This window comes from Nanorana parkeri, unplaced genomic scaffold (genome assembly GCF_000935625.1).
Source record: "Nanorana parkeri isolate BGI_ZX_2015 unplaced genomic scaffold, ASM93562v1 scaffold14, whole genome shotgun sequence".
Taxonomy (NCBI): Eukaryota; Metazoa; Chordata; class Amphibia; order Anura; family Dicroglossidae; genus Nanorana; species Nanorana parkeri.
In genome coordinates this window covers 1953036-1977406 of record NW_017306282.1, presented here as the reverse complement: position 1 = coordinate 1977406, position 24371 = coordinate 1953036, and the positions used below count along the sequence as shown (strand labels likewise).

The following is a 24371-nucleotide window of genomic DNA, read 5'->3' as shown; positions in this document are numbered from 1 at the left end:
TCAACCCGCGGACTGAATGAAAAAAAATAGAGTAGATTTCTTCATCAACACTACAAGTGCGTTGATGAAGGAATCCCTGCTGTTCCTTTTGTATTCCAACAGCAGCTGCCGACCCGTCAGAATACCCCAAAAAGAGTTCATTGGCTGCCGGCGCTGTTCATTTGAAGATTTTTTGAACCGGCTCCTTCGATCAGCTGATTGAGGGATGCCGCCCGAAAAAGGTGCCAAGAGAGGCACCCAGCGCGTGAATTTAGGCCGGTTCCTCAAGAACCGGCCAAAATTTGCACTGTGTATGTCCACCTTTAGAGGAAGAAGCAGAACAAGGAGTGAATCAGTTAATGTGCTAACAAGGAACATGGTTATATGGAGTGACATACAGATGAGCTTGTTACGGCGCTGCTTCTCTTTTCATTATCCAGTCACAGAATGGGGGTAGGTCCAGGAGACCTGAGCTCAGAGAAAGTGGTTTGAATGATGCTGTGCATCATTCAGCCCAAAAGACTGAGGACATCTTGTATCAGACATTCTGGACACTGGAGTTCTGCTTTAATCCAATGTATCCAGTGGAGCTATTATGTATGCGGCTGTGTTTTTTCTACTTTGGGCAGGTGTATCGTCTTGTGTTGAGTATAGAAATTCCCATCAACATGTCAGCGTCAAAAAACAGACATACTTCAGCCAACATACATCAATGGACTGCACAGATGTGAGCTAGCACAATTAAAACAATGGCAAACCTGTGCACTGTGCTTTCCTGTCACTAGATGTACCCAGTGTTCTGGGCTGAATGACGGCCAGCATTAAACCCACTTCCTCTAAGCTCAGGCTGTCATGGAGCCTGTGACTGGACAGAGACGAAGAGGCAGCACAGTACTGAGCTCATCTCTCTGTCACTCTGCTCTCTCCTCCTACTACCAAGTTCCTTATCAGCACGGAAACTGATTGACTCCTTGTGCTGCTTCTATCTCTCCCACTCTAAACTCTGCTGTACAGGGACTGCAAAAGGCTATTCAAATTAAATCCAGGTACTTTCATTTAAAACGCACATTTAATGATGTACCGTATTTTTCGCTCCATAAGACGCACTTTTTTCCCCCCAAAAGGAGGGGGGAAAAGTGCCTGCGTCTTATGGAGCGAATCCCGACGCCCGAGACATGCAGTTTCGGGCGCCGGGCGAGTAGTAGGAGCCACTGCTCATTTAATACGAGTGATCTAACGAGATCACTCGTATTAAAGCCGAGCAGCGGCGGCGGCGATCGAGTTCAGCAGCAGGAGCCACTGCTCGTTTAATACGAGTGATCTAATGAGATCACTCGTATTAAAACCGAGCAGCGGCGACGATCGAGATAACCATAGAGCAGACGAAGAATAGATGTTCTTCGCCTGCTCTGTGTCATCACTGAGACCGTGGCGCTGTAATCACAGCGCCACCTGTCTCAGCGGTCACTAACTGCAGCTTCTGTCACAGCTTCTGTCATAGAAGCCGAGACAGAAGCTACAGTCTCGAGTGCTCCATAAGGCGTGCCGGACCTCCCTGTGTCCTATGGTCCGGTGCGTCTTATGGACCCCAAAATACGGTAGATTGAATACAGAACTGCAATCATTTGTGTTTTTTAGATCTGCTAGAATTCAGTTGTATTATGTGTTAAAATGCTTGTACGTTTAAACAGACCCCAGTCTATTTACAAGAGATTCAACAGAGGATTGGTTAAACCATCATGTAAGGTCCAGGATCCGATTAAACCTGGAGAAAAGATGTGCAACCTTTAATGGAGAGTCAAAACTACTTTATTGGGCCAAACCAGTAAAAATTAAACCGTGAGGTATGGCTAAAGCACGCAGTAAATGAGACCCGGGCCCACGTGGGGTGTTCAGATTTACGGCTGTATTTAGGTGACAAGTGCACTTACAAAGCCAAAACAGAAGTATATCTGAGGCCTAAGTGGATAAAACAAAGACTGATTAGTTGTGCTACAATAGCAAGCGTTAATCTGGAAAGCAACCTTTAACTACTGCCAGGCATCAAATTTATTGTAGCAGAGTAAGTGAAAGTCTGAGCTCAGCGAGATCTTTATACCTTGCAACATTGGAACAAGCCAGAAAAATCAATATCGCAGTGGATGAAAACAGAGGCCCAAATGATCCGCGGTGTATTTAGGCCGGTGTCACATTGAATGACCGCGGCGTGGGCTCTGCTTCAGACGGTAAAGGTGACAAGGTTGTATTAATGTTTTATAAAACATTAGAAAGAGATACTTTGAACAATTCTTGAAAGCTGAAAAACCAGGTGCAAAAACTTTCATTTAAATCTACTCCTAGATATTACCTTGTAGAAATAGAAGCGACACCATCACAGTGCTGCACATAGCACGTGCAATGAGCAGAGCTGGGGGTGGGACCAGGGGCATCCCAAGTCGGGGCGACCCCCCGCTGTGTTGTCATCACTCGCATGCATGGCCATCTTGGTGATGGACACTGGCAGAGAGAGGAGGGGACGTTCACCTGGCAGGATAAGGTATGGCGCCGGGTCCCCTCCTCTCTCGTGCAACTGTCGGGTTCTCGATCCATGGCTCGACTTTTCAGAGGGGGGTGACTGTCAAGTCATTTTGGTGTCACCCCTCCAATGGTGTTACCCGGGTGCAGGCCGCACTCCCCACACCCCCCTAGTGACGCCATTGGGTGGGACCCATCAAACTACAGGAGCGGGTGGATACCAGACCTATCATCCTGCACAAAGAGATAGAGCAGCAGTGACCAGTCTATTACAGGAAGTTTCTGCACAGAGAAAGTGCAGAACTTGTTTTATGGTAAATGACTGCAAAGATCTGGAAGGTATAATCATAAGGACACAAGGATTCAAGCTGGAAAACACAAGGCTCTTGGACTTTGACAAGATGTTTCCAGTCCAGATTTCAGCTTAAAAAGGCATAATATAAAATATTCTGATACCACTATCCATGGTAATGATGTAATGTAGTATATTTGTTTGCATGCATTTACAATTTTTCTTCACAATTACACACAGGCCAAGCTGTCCAGCAAAATGCGACAGTGAGAGAGTTTGTGACAAACTAGAACACTGCGAGCGTTGATGTCAATAATCAACTTTCATTGATGGTTCAAAAAATGTTTTTGTGGTATTAAAATACTGAATGATAGTAAGTTCGCCCCTGTGATAGACTATCATTTCAATACAAATTAGTAAACTAAACATGAGATTGTAGTCCATCACGGGAGTGAGTTTGGAGTGATGGCTACTTTACAACACACACAGGGACCATGGGGAACAAAAGTAGCCACTCTCCAGAAGGAAGGACAGTGTCACCACCAATTCAGAGATGATTTGAGGATCTGCAGCCGAGTGATACACAAAAAAAAGATAATTTTTTTAAGGGCTGGTAATGATTACAAATTTCCGGTTCGATTAATCGAATTTTTTTTTTAAATTGATTTAATTTTGATTAATTATAACACACATACAGATCCAACTACATTGGCCTATACACATACAGCATAGCAATAAAGTAATAAAATGAACTAGGATCACACTAATCCAGCACGTTATTAATCTCACGTGCCCCCCTCAATATGGCCGCCGCTTGAGTGGGGCAACTCAGAATAATAACGTGCTGGATTAGTGTGATCCTAGTTCATTTTATTACTTAATTGCTGTGCTGTATGTGTATAGGCCAATGCCAGGGATCCCAACCTGAAATAAGCAATTTCAGGGAGGTGTCCCTCTCATTTCAGGGAGGTGCCCTCTCCCCCCATCTGCGGAGGGTGGGTTAGGGGGGGCTGGGAGAGAGCACCCCCCTGAAATGATGGCAGATAGCACAGGAAGCAATAGCTATCTGCAGGCTTTTTTTTTGTATTCTGACAGTTGCAGTTGTCGAGGGATTAATCGTTAATTTTTAAGATTAAACTCCTGAGTTTCGTGTCACTTTATATTCTGCTTTCATCAAAAAATGTTACATTGTTATTTGGAGCTAGAAGGTGTAGCCAATTACAATGTATCTGTTTTTTTTAAAACAGGATCGCTTCACCAAATGTGTAAAAAAAATAAATACATACCAGACACTTCCCCATCATGCGCCTTTAATGTGAATAGTGGCTTCTCCGACCGTGCATCTAAACAGTACACAAAGCCGTCTTCTGTGCTGGCCTAACAAAGAAACGGAACAGAAACAGCCTGATAAATTATAAGTGACTACAGGAATTCATCCCAATTACAAAGATTTAACAGGAAACGCAAGCTTAAAGTGGTAGTAGACCGCCAACATAAACACAGCAATAGGGGGTCCCCAGCATATTAGCACATTATGGGTGACTTACCTTACAGGTGATACCCTCTCCAGTGCTGGGATGTCAGCGCTCTCTCCCTCCGCCAATGTTTCCATCTTTACCCGGGTTAGGTGTCTTTGGCCAGGCCAGAATGATGTTACTAATGCGCATGCACATGGGAAGCTGCACATGCGCTGCTCAGTGCACACAAATGCTGGACAGGAAGGGAGCATTTATGACAGGAGACATACAAATCCTACCTACACAATATTTAGACACATACCAACATACATGTATGTACAACATACATACCAATATGTTTGTTATCTACAGGCTTAAAGTAAAATGGTTTTCTTTAATCCTCCATCTTCAGCAGCATAGCATGTCCCTTAGGCTGGGCTCACACCATTTTCTGGACCAGATATGGAACATAGTGCATTGCAATTTTACCACGGTTGGAATAAAAAAAATAAAAAATGGCCTTACATGTTCCATGCGTTTTTGATGCGTTCCAGTGCATTCCAGACCAGAGAAAATAGGACAAGCAATATTTTTCTGGCCTGGAACGGACTGTGCTGGTGGGAACAGAAGACAGAAATAGCATAGGGATACATTGGGATGCATTTTGGGTCCGGAAACAGTCTGGTCTGGAGGTAATGTGGTGTGAATGGTCCCTTAATCTTGGGAGTGGAATGAAATATAAGATTCTTCCAAATATGTAGGAGAACGTGATTCAGCCATGTGAAAGCACTGGGCCAGTCAGCGTTGTCAAATGTGCAGCCTATAGCCTTGTATAAGTTCAGGCAACGTATAGCTTACATTGGGTTATCCTTTATCTCCCAGCAGCTGAATGGAAGCAAAAGAAGGGCAAAGCATGTGCTGCTGGATAGCTCTACATATACCAGCTGCCGAACCCAGCAGATTTTCCTGATATTTTCTTATGTTTATAAATAAAATAAACTTAAATACTTATAAATATATATTTTATGATTGATATAGCTGCTTAAATTCAAGCCCGTCATAATAAATGTACTGTATCATTTTTCAGTTTTTTACTCCTGACTTGGGTTCTGCGAAGTATAAAGAATTAGGTGTGTGATTTGTCTAAAACACTCCTAGAATGAACGAGCCACTGCCCTGTGTTATCTGTCTGTACCCCAACATGAGCAGGGAAGTAAACACTAAAAATGAAGCCCATTATAGTGACAGAAAACATAAGATCTAGATTTGTTGATCCTATAAACATGTCAGAGCTGTCCTGTTCACTCTGCCTGTGTTATCCCGTGGAATCTAATCAGCCCTCCCAGTTCTAATCATTGAGTCAAGAGAACAACCTCCCTATGCTGTGGATATCAGGACGGGGGAAGGATATTTAAAGTGTATTTCCACTTTTGCTTTCAAATCGGGCTAACACCTCTTGAAACAGTTGAAGTCTGCGGCGTTAAACCCCTTTCCTGTCCAGGCCATTTTTCAGTATTCAGCGCTGCGGTACTTTGACTGACATTTATTCGGTCATGCAGCGCTGTACTGAAATGAATTTTAGAATTTTATACCATTTTTTGGGGACAGATAGAGCTTTCTTTTGGTGGTATTTAATTCACGCAGCCAGCAGATATACACGATCGGCAGGCTATAGAGCCGCTGATCGTGTATATGTTAAACAGCCGGTAACAGCTCTATGCATTGCACGGGTTTTTTCTGCCCGCGCGCGCGCCCCCTAGTGGGAGCAGAAATAAAATGTTAAAATGTTGTCTGGAGACGGCAACCCGCCAATGCAGCTGTGCTGTCCATTTTTTGTTTTTTTTTCAACGGGCGGACAGCAACTGGTTAATATCTGTTACACGTTTTTCATTCACATTACTAAAAAAAAAAAATGCTGCTTGCACAAAACATGCTCAAAGAAACGTTATTCTCTGTACCGAGTTTCCCTCTGGAATGCAGGGAAGAGAGGGGAGATTACCAGTAACATAATTAACCCCGTCTGTACCGTGCTGACAGATCTCATCAGTTTTAAACTAGATGTGAACACTGTCTGCTCTAACAAAGGGTTAAAGGTCTAGATGCTTTGTATGATGATGAGGGGGAGATTAGTCTGCCCCATGTCTTTCTATAGGGCAAATCAGAGATACGCTATATTGCCAAAAGTATTGGGACACCCCTCCAAATCATTGGATTCAGGTGTTCCAATCACCTCCATGGCCACAGGTGTATACAATCAAGCCCCCAGGCATGCAGACGCTTCTACAAACATTTGTGAAAGAATGAGAATGGGTCGCTCTCAGCAGCTCAGTGAATCCAAGCGTGGTACCGTGATAGGTTGCCACCTGTGCAATAAGTCCATCCGTGACATTTCCTTGCTACTAAATATTCAATTTCATTGGCAAACTGATGGACGTGTCTGGGTTTGGCGGTTGCCAGGAGAACGGTACTTGTCTGACTGCATTGTGCCAAGTGTAAAGTTTGGTGGAGGGGGGGATTATGGTGTGGGGTTGTTTTTCAGAGGTTCCAGTGAAGGGGACTCCTAAGGCATCAGCACACCAAGACATTTTGCACAATTTCATGCTCCCAACTTTGTGGGAACAGTTTGGGGATGGCCCCTTCCTGTTCCAACATGACTGCGCACCAGTGCACAAAACAAGGTCCATAAAGACCGCACAGAGTCCCAACCTTAACCCGATAGAACACCTTTGGGATGAATTAGAGCGGAGACTGCGAGCCAGGCCTTCTCGTCCAACATCAGTATCTGACCTCACAAATGGTCAAACATTCCCATAGACACACTCCTAAACCTTGTGGGCGCCTTCTTAGAAAAGTTGAAGCTGTTATAGCGGCAAAGGGTGGGCCAACTTAATATTGAACCCTGCGGACTAAAGGTGCCCATACACCTTACAATTATCTGCAGATTTTCTGTGGTCAGATGGAAAAAGTGCAACAGATTGGCCCAGGTGGAGATTCCTCCATCCACACAGTTAAGTGTAGATGGAGCAATCTGTTGCACCTTTTCCATCTGAACACAGAAAATCTGCAGATAATTGTAAGGTGTATGGCCAGCTTAAGACTGGGATGCCATTAAAGTTCATGTGTGTGTAAACGCAGGCGTCCCAATACTTTTGGCAATATAGTGCATGTAACAGGTAAGAGGTAAGAAATATTTTTTTTTTAAATGAAAAGGAACACATAACATATAGAGAGGGGTTTCTGACTGCAAAAGTGTAACTACAAAAAGAAGCTAAATAGAGCTGACACCGTTAGTTGTAATTTCAGTCCACAACAGGCTTCGTGTTGTCAGCCCACAACAATAAATTAGGAACACAGTGCATTTCTGGCAGATCAGCATGTCATTTTCTGATCTTGCTGGGTCTTTATAGGGATAAAACATGGGGAAACGTGCAAGTTGTGCAGGAACGTACTGCATTGTTTATTATTTTACCCCTTACTTTATTTTAAGCCTGTTGAAAAAATGTCTAACTTCCTGCAGAGTTTTAAAAACAAATAAAAACTGAGAGGGGAAGAGTGGTTGCAGAATGCAGTGAATGAGATCTAGGCCCATGTGGTTTGTTTAGAAATATAGTTGTGTTTGGGTGAAAGGTACACTTACAGCAATTATGCATTTCTTGGGGGAGGGGGGGCTACATTAAAGTATACCAGTTGCTTTGCCCTGCATGTTTACCAGTCAGTTCCTCATGTTGTTAAATAAAATACCTACAACTACTCACTGATGTTAGATCCATTTGCTACAATCTCAGACCATTACAATAAACTTGCTTAGTACCCCTTGCATCCTCTGGGACACACCTACCACCAGTTGAGAAGCAGTGCACTATAGCAAGGCCTGGATGGCAATGTGAAGCCCTGACCACATAGGCGCCTTGTGTCTTGGTGTGTATCTCAAAGCTGGAGTACTGACTGGAAAGAGCATTTAAAAAAGGAGAATTATGAGGCGAGTGCTTTTCACTCACCTCATAATTCTACCCGACCTGTGACAATGAGACTGTCACACGTTGGCTCAGTAGATCGGGAGGTGAGCGAACACATACCGGCGTTCGCTCCCCTCTCGATCCTGTCATGGCTCTCTGCCGTGACAGGGGAGGGGATGGATTCCCCTCTCCGATCCGCCAGCGCTGACTGGCGGAACGGACGGGGAGGGGGCGGGTACAGCTAGCTCTGCCTCTAGATAGGCAGGGCCAGCTGTCACTCACGCAGCTGGGCGGATCTCGACATCGATGTCGGGATCCGCTCCGGCGTCTCAGTATACCGCGAGCTGTAGCTTGCGGTATACTGAGCTTAGGGTGACGGGAGGACGCTAGTTTGTGTCCTCCCGTTACCCGGAGAACTATGGGGAAAAGCCCTGACCCCATAGTTCTCCTTTAATGTAATCAAGAATGACATAAACCGAACCAAGAGCACCCAGATATGAGGCCACCCCACCTTCACATTGCACTCTACTTTGCCATTGATTTTGTTCTGTAATTTGCCTGGAGTCACAAGGGCAACTCGACTGAAAGCTACAAACAGGACACAAAGTAGATCGAATGATCATCACTTTGACAGTCTGAAGCATTTTGTTTAATAGTTCAGCATGTGCAGTTCAGCCATTACCGAGAAACTCTGAGTTATTCGATTGATCAAGTGGCCAAACTAGAGCTCAATGAAGAACAAAAAGCAATTCTAAAAAGACTGCAAAACATTTGGCTTTACAATCAATAAGTACCAACAGGCTATATGAGACATTAACCCCTTCATGACTGAGAGGAACTCTGTGGCTGAATAAAGTTTGCATGGCCTCCCCCATATATATTCTTCATTTCCTCCCACAGCTGAAAAAAAACAATATTAGGCTAAAAGTGGCCCTAGAACCTGTATGACTGCGTTAGTAACATCATATTAAAAGGTAAACTATGAACTGTGTACAGATGTTCAAAATGTGTGACCGAAAGTCTGATTAAGGAAGCCAGGCAGCGTGTAATGACTCGCCGCCGGGTTTCCATATTAGCCGGGAAGCCGTCTCCATGCTCCCTCATCACCAGGTGGCGAGGAAGCATGGAGCCAGCTGTCTCAGGAAGCCGGGGGGCGGGTAATGGCTCGCCGCCTGGCTTCTTGATTGGCCAACTTCCCAACCAATCAGGAGGCTAAGTGACGAGTCATTAGACACCTGTACACCAAGTGACGAGGGAGCATGGAGCCGGCTTCCCGGCCAATCAGGAAGCTGGGGGGGGGGGCATGTCATTACCTGCCCTCCAGCTTCCTGATTGGCGGGGGAGCCAGCTCCATGCTCCCTGTTGACTAGGGAGCATGGAGCCAGCTTCCTAGCCAATCAGGAAGCATGTAATGACTCCGCTCACCCATTCATGTTTTCCACTTTCTTGTGACCATAGGGACACTTGTTGCCATGTCAAATGTCTAAGAAGGGATTTCCCTCGGACCTTTCCCTTGCTGTTGTGTCTACAAAACAGAAGGTGAAGGAAATTATCTTCAATGGGAGCAAATGGCAGTAAAAAAAAAATGAAAAATCCCAAATGAAAAAGAAACATTTGGGCATTAAATACACTATAACTTTGCATGACCAGCAGTAATAAGAAGGTTAGGTTGATTCCAGTAGCTTTTTTGTTCTTCCTTGTAAAACACACTGGGGGAAATTTATCAAAACTGGAGCAGACAGCATATGGAGCAGTTGCCTATGGCAACCAATTAGCAACTCTTCAGTTTGCTCAGGTAAGATTTGAAAATAAGAGATAGAAGCTGATTGGTTGCCATGCAAATCTGCTCCAGTTTTGATAAATTCCCCCCATACAACATGTGAAATAATAAAAAGTAAGTGACGCAACACTGAGACGGTAAGAAAAAACAATATATATCATAAAAACGAGAAAGGAAAAGTAATGTAATACCAAATCATTTACTAGCCTGGTACCGTGACACAGTTGGTCATGGCAGTCACTATACTGCAAAGTCCACAGCACAATAACATCAGCGGATTCCCATTGCAACGGATTATGATCTAAGGCAGAGCACTCCATCACTCTGTGCCTCGGGCACACAAGACCTCACTCTCTGCGGAGCGGTGTCTGAAAACTGTTTACAGTGCAGCGTGTGCAATCTGTGCTTTACAGGCACAGCAACCGACTTGGCTGTACATAATTAAAATGATACAGAAATATAAAAAAAAAGCTAAATAAACTTTACTGAAGCTTGGCTTATGTAAATGTGTTTGGATAACACGGTGCTGTTGCATAAGGCTTTGGTGTAAAATGGAACAGATCATGATCGGAATCAGAAACAAACTGTTCCTGGGGCTTTAACCCCCAGTGATTCACAGACCTGGAATAAGCATGTGGCCATTGAAGTACATTCTGAACTGGTGGTCTGCATACTTGATTCAGGTCATTGACTAGTTAGCTTGGGAGTCAAGATCAGAATGACAGAAAGTCCGCAGTTCCAGCTCATAAGCCATCATCGTAGGCTCATTTGCAAGCTGAAATTAATTCAGCTCTGTAGTCATTAACAGGTAGCCAATCAGTTGTGCTGCAGTGATCATGCGCCAACAAGGAACATGCTGATAGGTCTGAACTTCCAAGTCTTGTACCTCCCACAGCCTGTGACTGGACAGTGAAAGAAGAAGCAGTAAACGACAGGCTCATAATATAAAGATGAGCTCATCAGTTTACTGCGTCTCCTTTTTTTTTGTTTTTATTCTTTATTGACTGAGAAAAAAAAAAGTCAATTACAAAGAAAAAAACATTGTATGTTGTTACAGAGCATGGGCATGAATTCCACAGAACTCGTAATAAAACGGATTACTCCGCATCAAGGTAACATAACCCGACTGAAAAATTCACCTCCGAATAACATGACAGCTTAGTACAGTCGTTGGTGCATCAACCGTCCCATTCAGCCGTAACAATTCTGCACGTTAAGGCTCTGCGACTAAGTACTATTCTCGGGAGAAGACAGTGTCTCTTAGTTGAAGGAAAGGTGATAGCGGATACTGCGTCTCCTTTTACTGTCCAGTCACAGGCTGTGGGAGGTACAATCCCTGTAAATGTTACTTAACTGCAGTAGAGAAAAATCAGGTTTCCTGCCTGCCAGACAGGGCTGTGCTGTGTGGCAGATATGTGTACATCTCAGAACTGGATGGACACATATACAAATCCTTTGTCAGTTAAATAGCTCTTAAAGTGCCCATACACTGGCCAAATTTTGGACAGTTTATGTACCAGACAAAATTCCCAGAATACAATGCAAACAGCGGCGATTCCTCGATCAACACACAGTTTGTGTTAATGGAGGAATTGCGTCAATTTTTTTGGTTCAGCCCGCGGGTTGAACGAAAAAAAATTGATAGGTATGTGGCCAGCCTTAGATGTATTTTAGGGCTGCAACAACTAATCAATTATAATCGATAATGAGAATCGTTTTCAACGATTCTCATTATCGATTAGTTGATTGTTCGATTATTTGCAGCTCCTGCCGCTCTGCTCCTCCGGTCTCCTCCCCGCTGGTGCTGGCTGCAGCAGTCCGCGTCCCTTTCTGCCTCAGTTTCCCCCTCTGCTGATTGACAGCAGGCAGTGGGCGGGTGCAATAGCCAACCTGCTATTGTAATTTACAATAGCCAATAGGGAGCTGGCTATTGCTCCCAGCCACTGCATGCTGTATTTACATTCAACTGCCTCAGCAAGCAGCTGTCATTCCCCAGGGAAGTGGAAAGGTGACACTAGGGGTCTATTACAATCAACTATTACTTTAAGGTAATTACAGGGTGACAGCAGCTGGCCACTTGTAAATGTACGCGATACAATTAAGTGTGGTTTGGGATTGAGGATTGTCCCTGGATGCATCTATCCTGCGTCCAAAGACGATCATCTCTTCTGAACTGCAGCTAATCATACGATTACATGCGAACTGCCGCTGTCACCTTGTCATTAACTTGAACGGGCAGAGCGGTCGCATCTGAACAGGCACACCTGGGATTCCTGATGCAGTAATTCCAGAAGGCTTGTAGGAATGCCGCCTTAGGCAGTTGAAAGTGAGCATATAAATCTGTAGGTTCTTGTGGCAGGAATCCCTGGACACAACATAAGTCCCTATATGAATGGAGCTTGTGTTTATAACAAGTTTAGGTTAAATTCTACAAAGAAAAAACAAAAAACACTGGCTGCTCAGTTTTCACTCCGACAATGGAAGCATGCAAGTGCTAATAAACAGCAGGCTAGGTTTAGTCACAGCCTTAGAAGGAACAGAGCCCCCCTAGTGCACGGACAATGAACGAAGCTGAGCGGTTCACACGTGGAGTCATAACTTCTAAAGTACATCTCAATATGGAGCAATCTTGGTTTCAATTGAAAAGAAGAGCCGTGCAAACGTACATAATGCTTTTCTATCATGTCCTTCGAGGTCATATTTTACCTTTAGCCAGAGAGATAGATCAGGAGAAAATACTGACAATTGCAATGTTACAAAGAAATATGATTAGGAATACACTGCGGAGACATTTTGTTCAGGACTAAAAGCAAACACCGGTGCGGTGGGCGAGCAATTTTTCATGGGAAGCGTTACAGGCAGCCTGACTCTAAAAGTGTCTGTTTTATTTATGAGGGAGGGATTTCATTTGCAGGGAATAAAGAAGAGCGTGAGCCGCTGTTTTTAGATCTCTCGTGCCGAATTCTGAGGTAAATTCAACACAGCAGATTGGCACTCTTCACCTCTTACGCCTCCATTTTATATAGGAAATATCAGCAGGCCTCAAGGGACCTCCCGACTGAAAGGGCCTGGAAGAAAAGGCCTGTGTTACATACAGCAACCAACTACCTTCCCCTTTCCAGGCCAGGCAACAAAATGGTGGGAATCCTATTGGTTTTCAATACCACACAAACAGGCAAGAAAGTTAATGGCGGGTATCCTATCGTTTTTCAATACCACACACAGGCAAGAAAGAAAATGGCGGGTATCCTATTGATTTTTAATACCATGCACAGGCCAGGCAACAAAATAACAAAAATCCTATTGTTTTCCAATACCACACACAGGCAAGAAAGAAAATGGTGGGAATCCTATTGGGTTTCATCACCACACACAGGCCAGGCAACAAAATGGCGGGTATCCTATTGGTTTTCCATACCACACACAGGCCAGGCACAATATGACGGGAAATCCTGTTGGTTTTCAATACCACACACAGGCCAGACAACAAAATGGCAGGAATCATACTGGTTTTCATGTAATACACACTGTTCTGTCTGGCATCTTCTTGTGACGGCAGGCTCAAAATGGCAGAATGCTGGGACTCATTTTTTAAACCCAATCTATCTAAAATCTCAAACAAATTTTATCATGTTAAAGAAATATATATATTTTTTTAGATTTTTAAAATCTGCAGCTTTTATAAAATACCTGATGATCCTACCAAAAATGTCGGATAACTTCGCTGTATATACGCAACGCCACCGCTTAGCCCAATCATGCCACAAATAGAAGCTGGCTCAACAACTCGGCCCTCTCATACCATGGATGGGATAAAAACAGTATATAATTATCATCAGGAAAATATTTTTGTTTTAAATTTTAATAAACTATACTGCACTATTGGAATTCTAACAATTGTTTTTCCCCCCCGTCCATGGACAGGAAGGGTGGGCCATCCAATATTTGTGGCATGATCGGGCTGAGCAGTGGATTATTATTGTCTTGAGGATATACAGCCTAGTTACCTGGCTGTATCAGTAAGCATAATAAAAGCAGAACACTTTAGCTTTAAAGACAGTTTCAAAGCTTTGTGGGTTTTATTAACAAAACGGAATAGTAATACTTGATTTTAGAGATTCCAGTACGCCAAAACTGCAAATATGAAGTACGTTATTGCTCTAAAGAAAATGCCAAAAACACTTACTAAAAAGTTTCTGGGAGAAAAATGATTCCACGTCACTCTCTCAACCTCCCCGCTGAATCTCCACGTCCGGTGGTTTTCCTGAGGACTCCGGCAGTCGTACAATATTACCGATCTAAGAAATAAAGAGCAGACAATACCACAGAGTAAAAAATCAGCAATATTATTCATTTCACACTTCATGAGACTTCATGTGTCTTGACATTTCTAAGTTGCTTTTAAGATCGCAGTGCTTCGAGCTTCACAGGCTGAGTGAAATATATCCACAAAGGCATATTAGGATGTCAATGGGATTGATAGCTAATTTCCGCCACTAAGACACAAATTAGGGCGTGAAGTGGGATGTCATGTAGACCCAAGGCAATTTGGGGAGCCAAAACAGAACAAAGGGATGTACGCGACAATCTCTGCTCCCCAGAGATACAAGTAGGAACAAATCCGAGCACTGATTTAACCACTTGAAGACCAGGGTGTTAAACCCATTTCCCGCCCAGGCCCTTTTTCAGTATTCAGCACTGAGGTACTTTAACTGACACTTATTCAGCCATGCCACGCCGTAGCAAAATTAACGTGATATTTTTTTGGGACAGGTAGAGCTTTCTTTTGCTGGTATTTAATCACCTCTGGATTTTGTAATATATTAAAAAAAAAGTACCAAAGTTTTTAAAAAACTGTTTTCCCTATGTTATGTTACGAAACATTTGACACCCAATTTTTTGGTAAAATATAAAAAAAAGACAGGTTCACGTCAGGTAAATAGACAACAAACATAAAATTTAATGCGCCCGTGAAATTGCAGAAAACTACCATACCCAAAATTTCCCATAGGCGACGCTTCAAAATATTTTGCCGCTCATCAATTTAGTGTTAACAGTGATTGATGGCCCAAGAATTGGACTCCGATGTTTGCAGTGTTATAAAACATGTGTGGCCCAATAATGTTTTTCGCATGTAGGGGGACCCAATGTTTGTATGTGTGTGGATGTGGGAGCAGGGGACATTTGTGTTTAGGTTGTTTTTTTAATGTGACTTCAAATTAGGAATGTGACAGGTCTCCTTTATGGAGTCATCAGGGATCTATCAGACCCCTAATGTCACCTAGGGACCCTCAAAGAAGTTGATAAAGTAGAGATCTGCTTCACCAGCTTCTCCTCTGGCTACAGTAGCCAGAGAAATTACATGCTGCAAGTGAAAGTGATGTGTATGTTCCAGGTCGTGATCGGAGGGGAGATCAGCCAGTGGAAGTGTACGGATCTTCCTCCAGTCTCAGTGCGGAGACCCACCATGCCAGTTCTGGGCCTGCATGAGGGACAGCGGAGCCCGGGATAGTTAGCCCTTAGGTGGGTTGGGTCCATACACTTCTACGCACTATACAAACGATTGGGACGCGGTATAGCTGCCCGACCACTTGTATGAAACAGCCGTCGCTGACTGTTTGACAAGTACTGTTTATTTATAGCAACCCACTGGGAAGAGCAAGAGCGAGTCTGTCCGTTTATATAGAATAGGCAGACCACAAGCAGTTAAAGCTGAATTCCAGGTAGGCATAATGCAGAAGTTAATCAGCAAATGTGCCTGCAGCTACAGAGCTCAGTGAGTAGTATATATATTTTCAAGCTCATCTACTGCTTGTTGAGAATATGTAAATACTTCAATGTCCACAACCAATGTCCAGATTAGTTTTAATACTTCTACAGACATTAGATAATGTCCCTTTAATCGGGCTGTCTAGAATCAAATTAGGAATCATTAGCATGTTTAAAGCAGAACAAGATAAAAGTGAATAGCCTACTACAAAATAAAAAAACACAACCAGCTTTTGTGGCAATATTCACCTTCAATCCAGAGTTTTTACCTAGTCTAATAGGGAACCAGCATCTTTCAACCCACTTCCTCTGAGCCCCCGTCATTTTGGACCCTCCCCATTCTATGACTGGACAGTGAAAGGAGAATCAGCACAGTCATAAGCTCATCTCTCTGTCACTCTGCTCTCTACCATCAGCATGCTTCTTGTCAGCACATAAGCTGATTGGTTCCTTATGCTGCTTCTTCCTCGCACACCCTGGCCCCCAGATTGGCTGGATCTCACAGCGGTTCCCTATCCTAAGACACAAAACTCCCCATCAGGCAAACTTGCATGTTTGTAAAAATACTTTTTGTGCTTATTCTTTTGAGCAGCATAGGATCCATTTCCCACTTCTACATTATAGTGCATTAAACCAACGAATCTGTCCTTCAGCCAGTGGGCTAAACAGCATGGAAGGAAGAATCTGGCTATAGTATTCAGATAGCCACTGCACCGATGGCTGTCTGGATCCCCACACAATGGCTGCATCCTCCACCGCCGCCGGCCACAAACTCCTCTTCCCCTGTCGCCAAGGTCAGTCGATTTTCAAATCGACTTTTGTCAAGCCATGTGGTGCTGACAGAACCATCCATGACTTTAATTTTGAGCCGTGTATGGCTAACTTAAAAGAAAGTGAAGCGGCCTTAATTCTGCTCTCTGTCAGAGCAAGTCTCATCAGTCAGACCCTGATTGGCTGAAAACAAAAGGTCTCATCAAATAACCTCTTATAGCAACAAGATGGCTAACTGCAATTGTCTGGCAGGAGGAAGATTCAATCTATAAAATATCATCATGAACAGACTGAGCAGCAACCATTAAACATGTTACAGACAGAAATTACAACTGAAAAGATCTACTAAAAATACTCCACAGCTTTTAAAGGATGGAGGAAAGGATATTAGAAATTCTACCGAGACGCAAGATGGGACACTGCAGCATCCTGAGCACCAAGTGCAAAAAAAACTCATACTAGAGTATGCACTATGCATTTCAGATCCGACACCTCGGTGCTCCATGTGACAAGAGACGGATCGCAGCCTAATTTATTGCACTGCTCATCGAGAAATAAAATTCACATTCTACCAAGAGCTGGGCCGAGCTAGACAAATGTTCTAACAACAACAGCATGGACCCATCTGTTGCCGAGGTAGACGAGGTCCCAGGCGAGCCGGCGGTTCATGCAGTCAGCGCGCTCAGTGACAGAAAAGTCACATCCTGAAAATTGCATTCGAGGTCCGTCCAGCAAAATTAACAGATGGCACAGGCTATTTCTGGAACATTTTGTTATATTGATGGCGATTTTGCCTTTGGTTATCATTGAAAAATAGATGCTATTCCAAAGATGAAAAAATATGCACCAAAGTGGAATTTACTGAGACAGCTGAACACAAGCTGTTGACGTTCAGGTACGGTCACATGATTTTCAAGTGGTGACCTATATAGAAGGCCACAAGGTGAACATCAATTATTTCAGGTTTCATTTCACATCAATGTTGGGCACACCCCTCATTCAGCTGCCTCATACTTCAGGGGTGTGGAAATTTTGGAAAAAACTACTTGTCCAAGGACTAAAGCGCGGGCCCCATCTACTTGTCCCTCATGACAATCTACTTGTCCTGATACAAAAAAAATTATTTTACCCAAACCGTATTTAGCAGTGCCAAGAAGAGTTTCTCATTGGTCAGTGGCGTCAGGTGACTGCGCTGACCAACGAGTGCTTGCAATTTGCGAGCGAAAGTCAGAATACATGGCACAATTACAGATGGTACACCCATATTGGCAGATGGGAAGGACTGTTCCCTGAAAGGTAAGTATAGCGGGAGGGGTACGGGGCAAGATTTGAGCAGGTAATTCCATTTTTCCAAATTACTTGGGAAAGTGAATTTACCCTTTAGGGCTGGTGCAGACTTGGGCGATCGTGTGCGGTTGCATGCAGCAGTTGCCGCGCGGCCCCATTGATTTCAGTGGAGTTACATCCGTGTGGCAATCACTGAAAAAAGGTACATGTACCTTTTTTCGCAACACGCACCATGCAGTGTTTTAAACCGTGATTATATCTGATTGCACGGGCAGTATTGTGGCGGGAAACCGCGCAATCTGCCAGGCGTGACTGGGGTGCCATTAGACAATAATGGCACCGCCAGTGCGATCGGCGGTGGTATGTGATTCTGTGACTGCTAGGCCATCCACATGATTTTGTGCACAATTGCCATGCAACGGATCACCCACTCCAATCGCACACAATACCCCATGCATGCAGATGGTGGGTGCAGCAGGGTTTTTGTTTTTTTACTTTTTGTTTTTACTAATCTAATATTGGTTATTTTTCATTCTCATTTTTTTTTACTTTATCAACTTTTTATTTTTTCCAGTTTTATGTATTTACATTTTTAATTGTCATTTTTTTTTGCTTTTTTTTCACTTAACTTTATTGCCATTACACAAGGGCTAACAAGCCCCTGTGTGAAAGCATTTGGAGGTGACAGGTTCTCTTTAGATAGAGGAGAGGGGGGAGGAGGAGAGGGGGGAGCGAGGGGAGTGAGATTCAGGCTCGTTACAAGTGATTTTGGACGGCTGTACAGCCGTTCAAAACCACTTGTACGGAACGGCTCCCATACTACATGTAGCTGTGCTGGTTGCCCGCTGCCGGGCTAAATATAGAAAAAAACTACTCGCCCGACACTGCCTGTCCCGGGCGTCGGGCGATAGGAATTCTACACCCCTGTACTTGCTCCAGGTATTTAAAGTGTATCCAAACCCAAAACGTTTTTCAGTTTTAGATAGAGCGACTATCATAAAAATAAAATATTTAAACATTTGAGAAAATAACATTTTCGGTTTGAATACAAATATATATAACAATGTATGGACAGCTTTAGGGTTTACATCCGATTTAAAAAAAAAAAGATATTTTGGAGGTCAACACTTTCTTCAAAAAGTATTATTTAAAAATAAACAGATTTACAAAGTACTGGTACAGTGTACACACAACATTTTAGTGAAAAATGTTCTTTAAGATCAGATGCACTTACTTGTCAAAGGACCCAGTTAAAAGCGTCTGTGCCTCAAATGGATGGAACTGCAATGTTTGTACCTACAAGATAAAAATGAATTAGCTTGAGAGCAAAATATATTGGGGCTAATCGGAAAACAGCGTTAATGTGCCCTGAATGGTATAAAGCCAACCGTCAGCTTTATTTATGTAAACAGACTCCCAATGGATCTGCTTACAAGAGTCCGCTGCTGTTGGCATACGTCTGCAGCAGCAAAACGGTTAACGAATGATGCATGAATGTGTGCGTTTCATATCTTTCTGGAATGCCGCTTAAAACATTATTATTTTGTTAATGAAAAACAGGATTGGTTGCATATGACTTTGCACATGATCATGGCTTTATGGACTGATTCACGGTCACCAACTTACTAGAAAATGTGACACCAGTAATAATCATAGCCCCCTTCTCTTCTGGGAGTGTCTACCAAGCTCCTCCACCCAGGGCCAACCCTATAATGAGCCAGCCTGAGGCATTTGCTTAGATGGCATCTTACTGGGTCACGCAGGGAGCTGGTGTCAGGTGTGTTTGCAGCCCCCTTTCTGCCCAGAGCGTACCAGGTTGCCAACAGCTCTTAGCAACCTGTGACACTCTGGCCGGCATCCTGACCTGCTCACTGATCTCACTGCACTGGTTTCCAGGAGCTGAGTGGGACACTCCGGCTGGCGTCCTGCCCAGCTCCTGGCAACCATTGACGTCATTGAGCTGGGCAGGATGCTGGACAGTGGCACTGTGATACCCCCCATAACATGTGCTGCCACCTTCCGTCCCCACCCCCCCAGGTAATGTGCGTCACCCCACACCCCAGCCGGCCTAAGCAGCGAAAAGTGTAAGGATGGCCCTGCATCAACCCCTCCTCTCACTTCCCTACGTAACCTTTTATATGGCTGCAGGATAAAAAAGCAAATAACTAATAAACAGCAACCAGAATCAAAACCTGTGTGTCCATTGTACCTTGTCTGTGTGCATTGTTAGGCTGGCAGCTGGTTTACCCACGGACATATCCCAGAGAAGAACTGTGTTATCTGCGGAGGCACTGCCCAAGACATTTCTGGATAAAAAGAAGAAATAAATTATAATTAGCATATGAGATATAACGTGGCATTAGAACATGGGAGGATATAAAACTCTTGGAGGGCTTGGGAAGACTAAAAAATGAAAACACTGTTTATAAAAATACACATAGCTTATTCATCCAACTAAACTTTAGGTACATTTGTTCTGTGCAAGTTAGCAATGGAGTTGAGGATTATAGGGAATAAATACATGTTAGCAAGAAGATACAACGCTGCAATTCAAGAAACCGCTGGAAAGAATCAGCATATGACTGTAACCATTGCTCTCCCCACAGTAGCAATGGTTACACTGATATCCTTATTCCTTCCAGCAGTCTCTAGAATTGTAACATTGCAGCTTGTTAATAACATGTATTTGTTTCCGATGATCCTCAGCTCCATCTAGTAGCTCACCTCTGTTCTTTATAAATGAGTCTTTTAAAGAATATTCGGCCAAAAGAAAAAATACATGAAGAACATTCATTTTTGCCCCTTTCACACAACACCTGAGCGATTTCCAAACAAGGATTTGAACAAAATTGTCAACAGTGTATGGCTAGCTTTATAATAAAGCACAAAGACAGCAGAACAATGTACAGATTCATCACAGTCTGTGCCATCCTAGCGATAGCCTATTTCACAACTGTTGTTGCCATTATGCAGTGGCCCTAAGCAGGAGACAGAGCCATGTGTTCTTGTTGTGGCCTATATCCCCCATCATACTGGCTCCCAGTAATTGCATGAGTAATAGTTAAACCTATCTGTAAATAACAGACATGTACAGTACTACTATTTCAATGTTAATATAAAAGACACACAGATTTAAGATCAAACGCTAGGAAGGAAAAAGAAAATCCTCCCAACAAAAACACACAATAATTATAATAAACATTTCCTGGAATAAGAGAGGCAGTATTAAAAACAGATTTTTCTCCCCCATCAGCCATGAAGCTAAAATGTGCTTTTCATCAAGCAAATTGCATCAAATGCTTCTTAATGGATTGCAAAATGCAGAAGCAGACAAGCCATCAGTCAGAATTAAATAAATGCTTTCAGTAGGCAGTAATCTAAATACATTGGAAGTAAAAGCCACTCAGTAAATAATGGTTTATGATGCAACTAGTTTGCTGGGTATTTTTATTTAGAAATTGGGGTTCCACTTTAACCTTTTCGTGAATCTGGGCTTAGCCTTTACTTCCAAAAGCAGCAGACTTGGGAATTGTTCACACCAATTGCGGTGCGTTCCAGAGCGGTAGCTGCTGGAACGCACCGCAATCGCTCACAAAACTTCCCCCTGCGTTCTGGGGCGGGATGGTGCATTGAAGTCAATGGCACCGCTTCAATGCTCCCCTGCCCGCAGTGCAATCGGACACATGGCAAAGCATTGCCTGCGTTCCGTTCAACTGCAAAGGCAAAAAATGCTGCTTGCTCTATTTTTTGCGTTTGCAGTGGAACAGAACGCAGGCAATGTTTTGCCACGCGTCCGATCGCACTGCGGGCGGGGGGGCTCAGCTGCGGTGTCATTGAATTCAATGCACCGCCACAGAATGCAGGGGGGAGTTTTGTGAGCGATTGTGGTGCGTTGTAGCAGCTACCACTCTGGAACGCACCGCAATTGGTGTGAACAAGCCCTTACCTTACAAGAACTTTAAGCATCCAATTCTGCCCTGCACTGAACCGCTCTGTGATTATTATATCTAGAGCAGAGGGCACAGATATACAGCATGATGAAACCTCCAGTAGATTTTATATGCGCATGTATGGAGACTTTAGGCTGCTAACACACTAAGCTTTCCTTTAGCTGAACTACCAGTGTGTCCTCCTATTTCAGGGTGGAAGAGATTTTTCAGAGTGCTGGTTATGGTCAAACTATACCCCACTCCACTTAAAAGGAAAAAACCATTTTACATAAGAGCTGCAATTTACCCCCCTTGTATTTGCAAGTGGTTGTTAATGGACATGCATATACCATAACCTCCGTCTAGCTGTATACTTATACATAGAGCAATAATATGGGAGGTGGGAATAAATGACAAGGTACAGTAGATGGAACATAGCAGCCTTCTAACATGCATGAAAACCTTTATCCCTTTGATCTCTAAACGAGCCAAAATAACCTAGTATGCTGTTGTATGGGTGCCTGCAGGGCAGAACTATTGCCACAGCGACCCAGGCGGCCGGTATGGGGCACAGGGGGGCCAGGCCAAAACGAGGAACAAAGGGGTCCCCAGGGGCACAGGCCAAAACGAGGAACAAAGGGGTCCCCCCTGATGCCATGCGGGCTGCCTGGGTCGCTATTGCATTGCTGTCACTGGCAGCTGTGAGGAGGAACTCACCGATGTCTAGATCGCTGACAACCTGCCAGGGATTTGTGCATCAGCGCGTTCCTCCTCACAGCCATTGCTGAGTCAGTGACAGCCAGCAGCTTGCGATGGAGGAGGCAAGGTCCCGGCAGCGGGGGAGGAGGAGAAAGAGGACAGGCCCGGCGACAGTGGAGGAGGCGACGCCTGCCGGTGACAGAGGAGGCGGGGCCCAGCATTGGGGAAGGCTGACAGGGGTGTGATCAGCCCACTAGAGACCCTACAGAAACCACAACAGAGAGTCTATGGTGGGCTCTGCTGGGTCACTCTAAGGTGGGCTGTGTGGGATCTCAAGTGGGCCCTGCAAGAGGCGTAACTAGAAATCACAGGGCCCCATACAAAATTTTGCTATGGGGCTCTGTGATTTCTAGTTACGCCCCTGGGTGCCTGGTAGATACAGAAACAGCTAAACAAACTTGTGTTTGCACATTCCCCCTTTTGCCTCTTCTATTCTTTGTCACAACCCAAGCAATATGTATCAACAAATCACAAACCCGTGTTACATCTGGATGTGTCAAGCTCTAAAAATGAACCAGCAAACCTCATTACAGCTGATCAGAAATCACATGACCTATTCTAATGCGCCACCTGCTGCAGATCAGCAGTTGGGACTTGTGGGTACATATGACCATCAGTCTGCCTGCAATAGTGATTAACATTAAAAACAAAGCTACACAACAGAGAAGGGACATGCTCAGCAGTGATTTACCTGATTTGCCTGTTCCATGAGAGATCTAAAACTGCGTCTGAATGACCTTCCTGCGTTCCCTCCGACGAGGCTCCCTGTGAACACAATCACAGTACTGTCTTCTTACTTTTCAAGCAAAAGGATTAAGAACTCTTTTATGCCAGTACTAGCTAGGAGCATCCATGCAGAGATGTTGCACATTTGAAGTTTTTATTTTTCTAAGTGCCTGGAATATATATCCTGGCATAACAAGCCTATAATTTGTGCCCAACCAAAATAAAACTCAAACTGACTAATAATATATTAACACTTTAGTCTAAAATGAAGAGTTGGGAACAACACAGTGATAGGAGTCATGCAAAGTCTAAAATGTATTTCACTGATGATAGCAAAGGACCAAAGAACAAAATACTTAAAAAAAAACTCTGTAACCCAAATACAGTATATACAACATTACAGGGATGATAAATGTATGCGCATCTATAGCCCTTGTTAGGAGAATCTTATTTTCATTCTAAGGAGCATGGTCTTGGGCTTTTTATAGACCAAAGTATGTATAATGGACACAAAAAAAAAAATTAAATAAATGATATACAGATAATAAAGTACAATAACATTATACATTTTTTTTTTCGTTTTTAAAGGAGAACTCCAGGAAAACGTTTTCTTAAGCCATGCAGTGGGTCTACCCCCACACTGCAAGGGTTAAATGCAAGTTTTTGTCTAGGTTTAAATAAAAAAAAAAAGCCGCTCCCTCCAGCCTGTATCCTAAAGCGCTGCACCACTGGAATCTTTCTTAGCGTGTTCACGTCTATATACTGTGTATCGACATGGTGATTTACAAGACCTTAGACTGCTGGAGTGAAGGGGAAGAGACACTGGAAGGACCGGTCTTAGAACAAGCCGGCTCAAAGCATCGGGTGAGTAACTTTTTTTTAACCTAGACAAAAACGAGCAGTAAACCCTTGCACTGCAGGGGGTAGCCCCACTGCAAGGGTTAATAAAATTGCTTCCTGGAGTTCTTCTTTAATAGAACAGGTAAGGGTTATACCTGTCAGGTATTTACTGGAAGCAAGAGCCCAGAGATTAGCTTTAACATGAACTAAATACATTCTAGGAGCATAAAAGGTGTGCAATGTCTTACACTATGGTTTCTTTAGAAAGCAGCCAGAGCCTGAGTAGAAATGCCTGACCACTGATACAGAGAA

The 24371-nt window shown here is 43.7% G+C and overlaps 1 protein-coding gene across 1 annotated transcript in view; it reads right to left on the bottom strand.

Annotated features, from left to right (window-relative positions):
* The window catches only part of PWP1 (PWP1 homolog, endonuclein), a 50250-nt gene that overhangs the window by 5660 nt on the left and 20219 nt on the right, over window positions 1–24371 (bottom strand). The window contains exons 8-12 of the mRNA XM_018558057.1: window positions 23185–23258; window positions 20015–20111; window positions 19040–19101; window positions 14165–14276; window positions 4072–4162 (exon numbers count right to left, since the gene is read on the bottom strand). Coding sequence (XP_018413559.1) covers window positions 4072–4162; window positions 14165–14276; window positions 19040–19101; window positions 20015–20111; window positions 23185–23258 — 436 coding nt within the window. The remainder of the gene's footprint in view (window positions 1–4071; window positions 4163–14164; window positions 14277–19039; window positions 19102–20014; window positions 20112–23184; window positions 23259–24371) is intronic.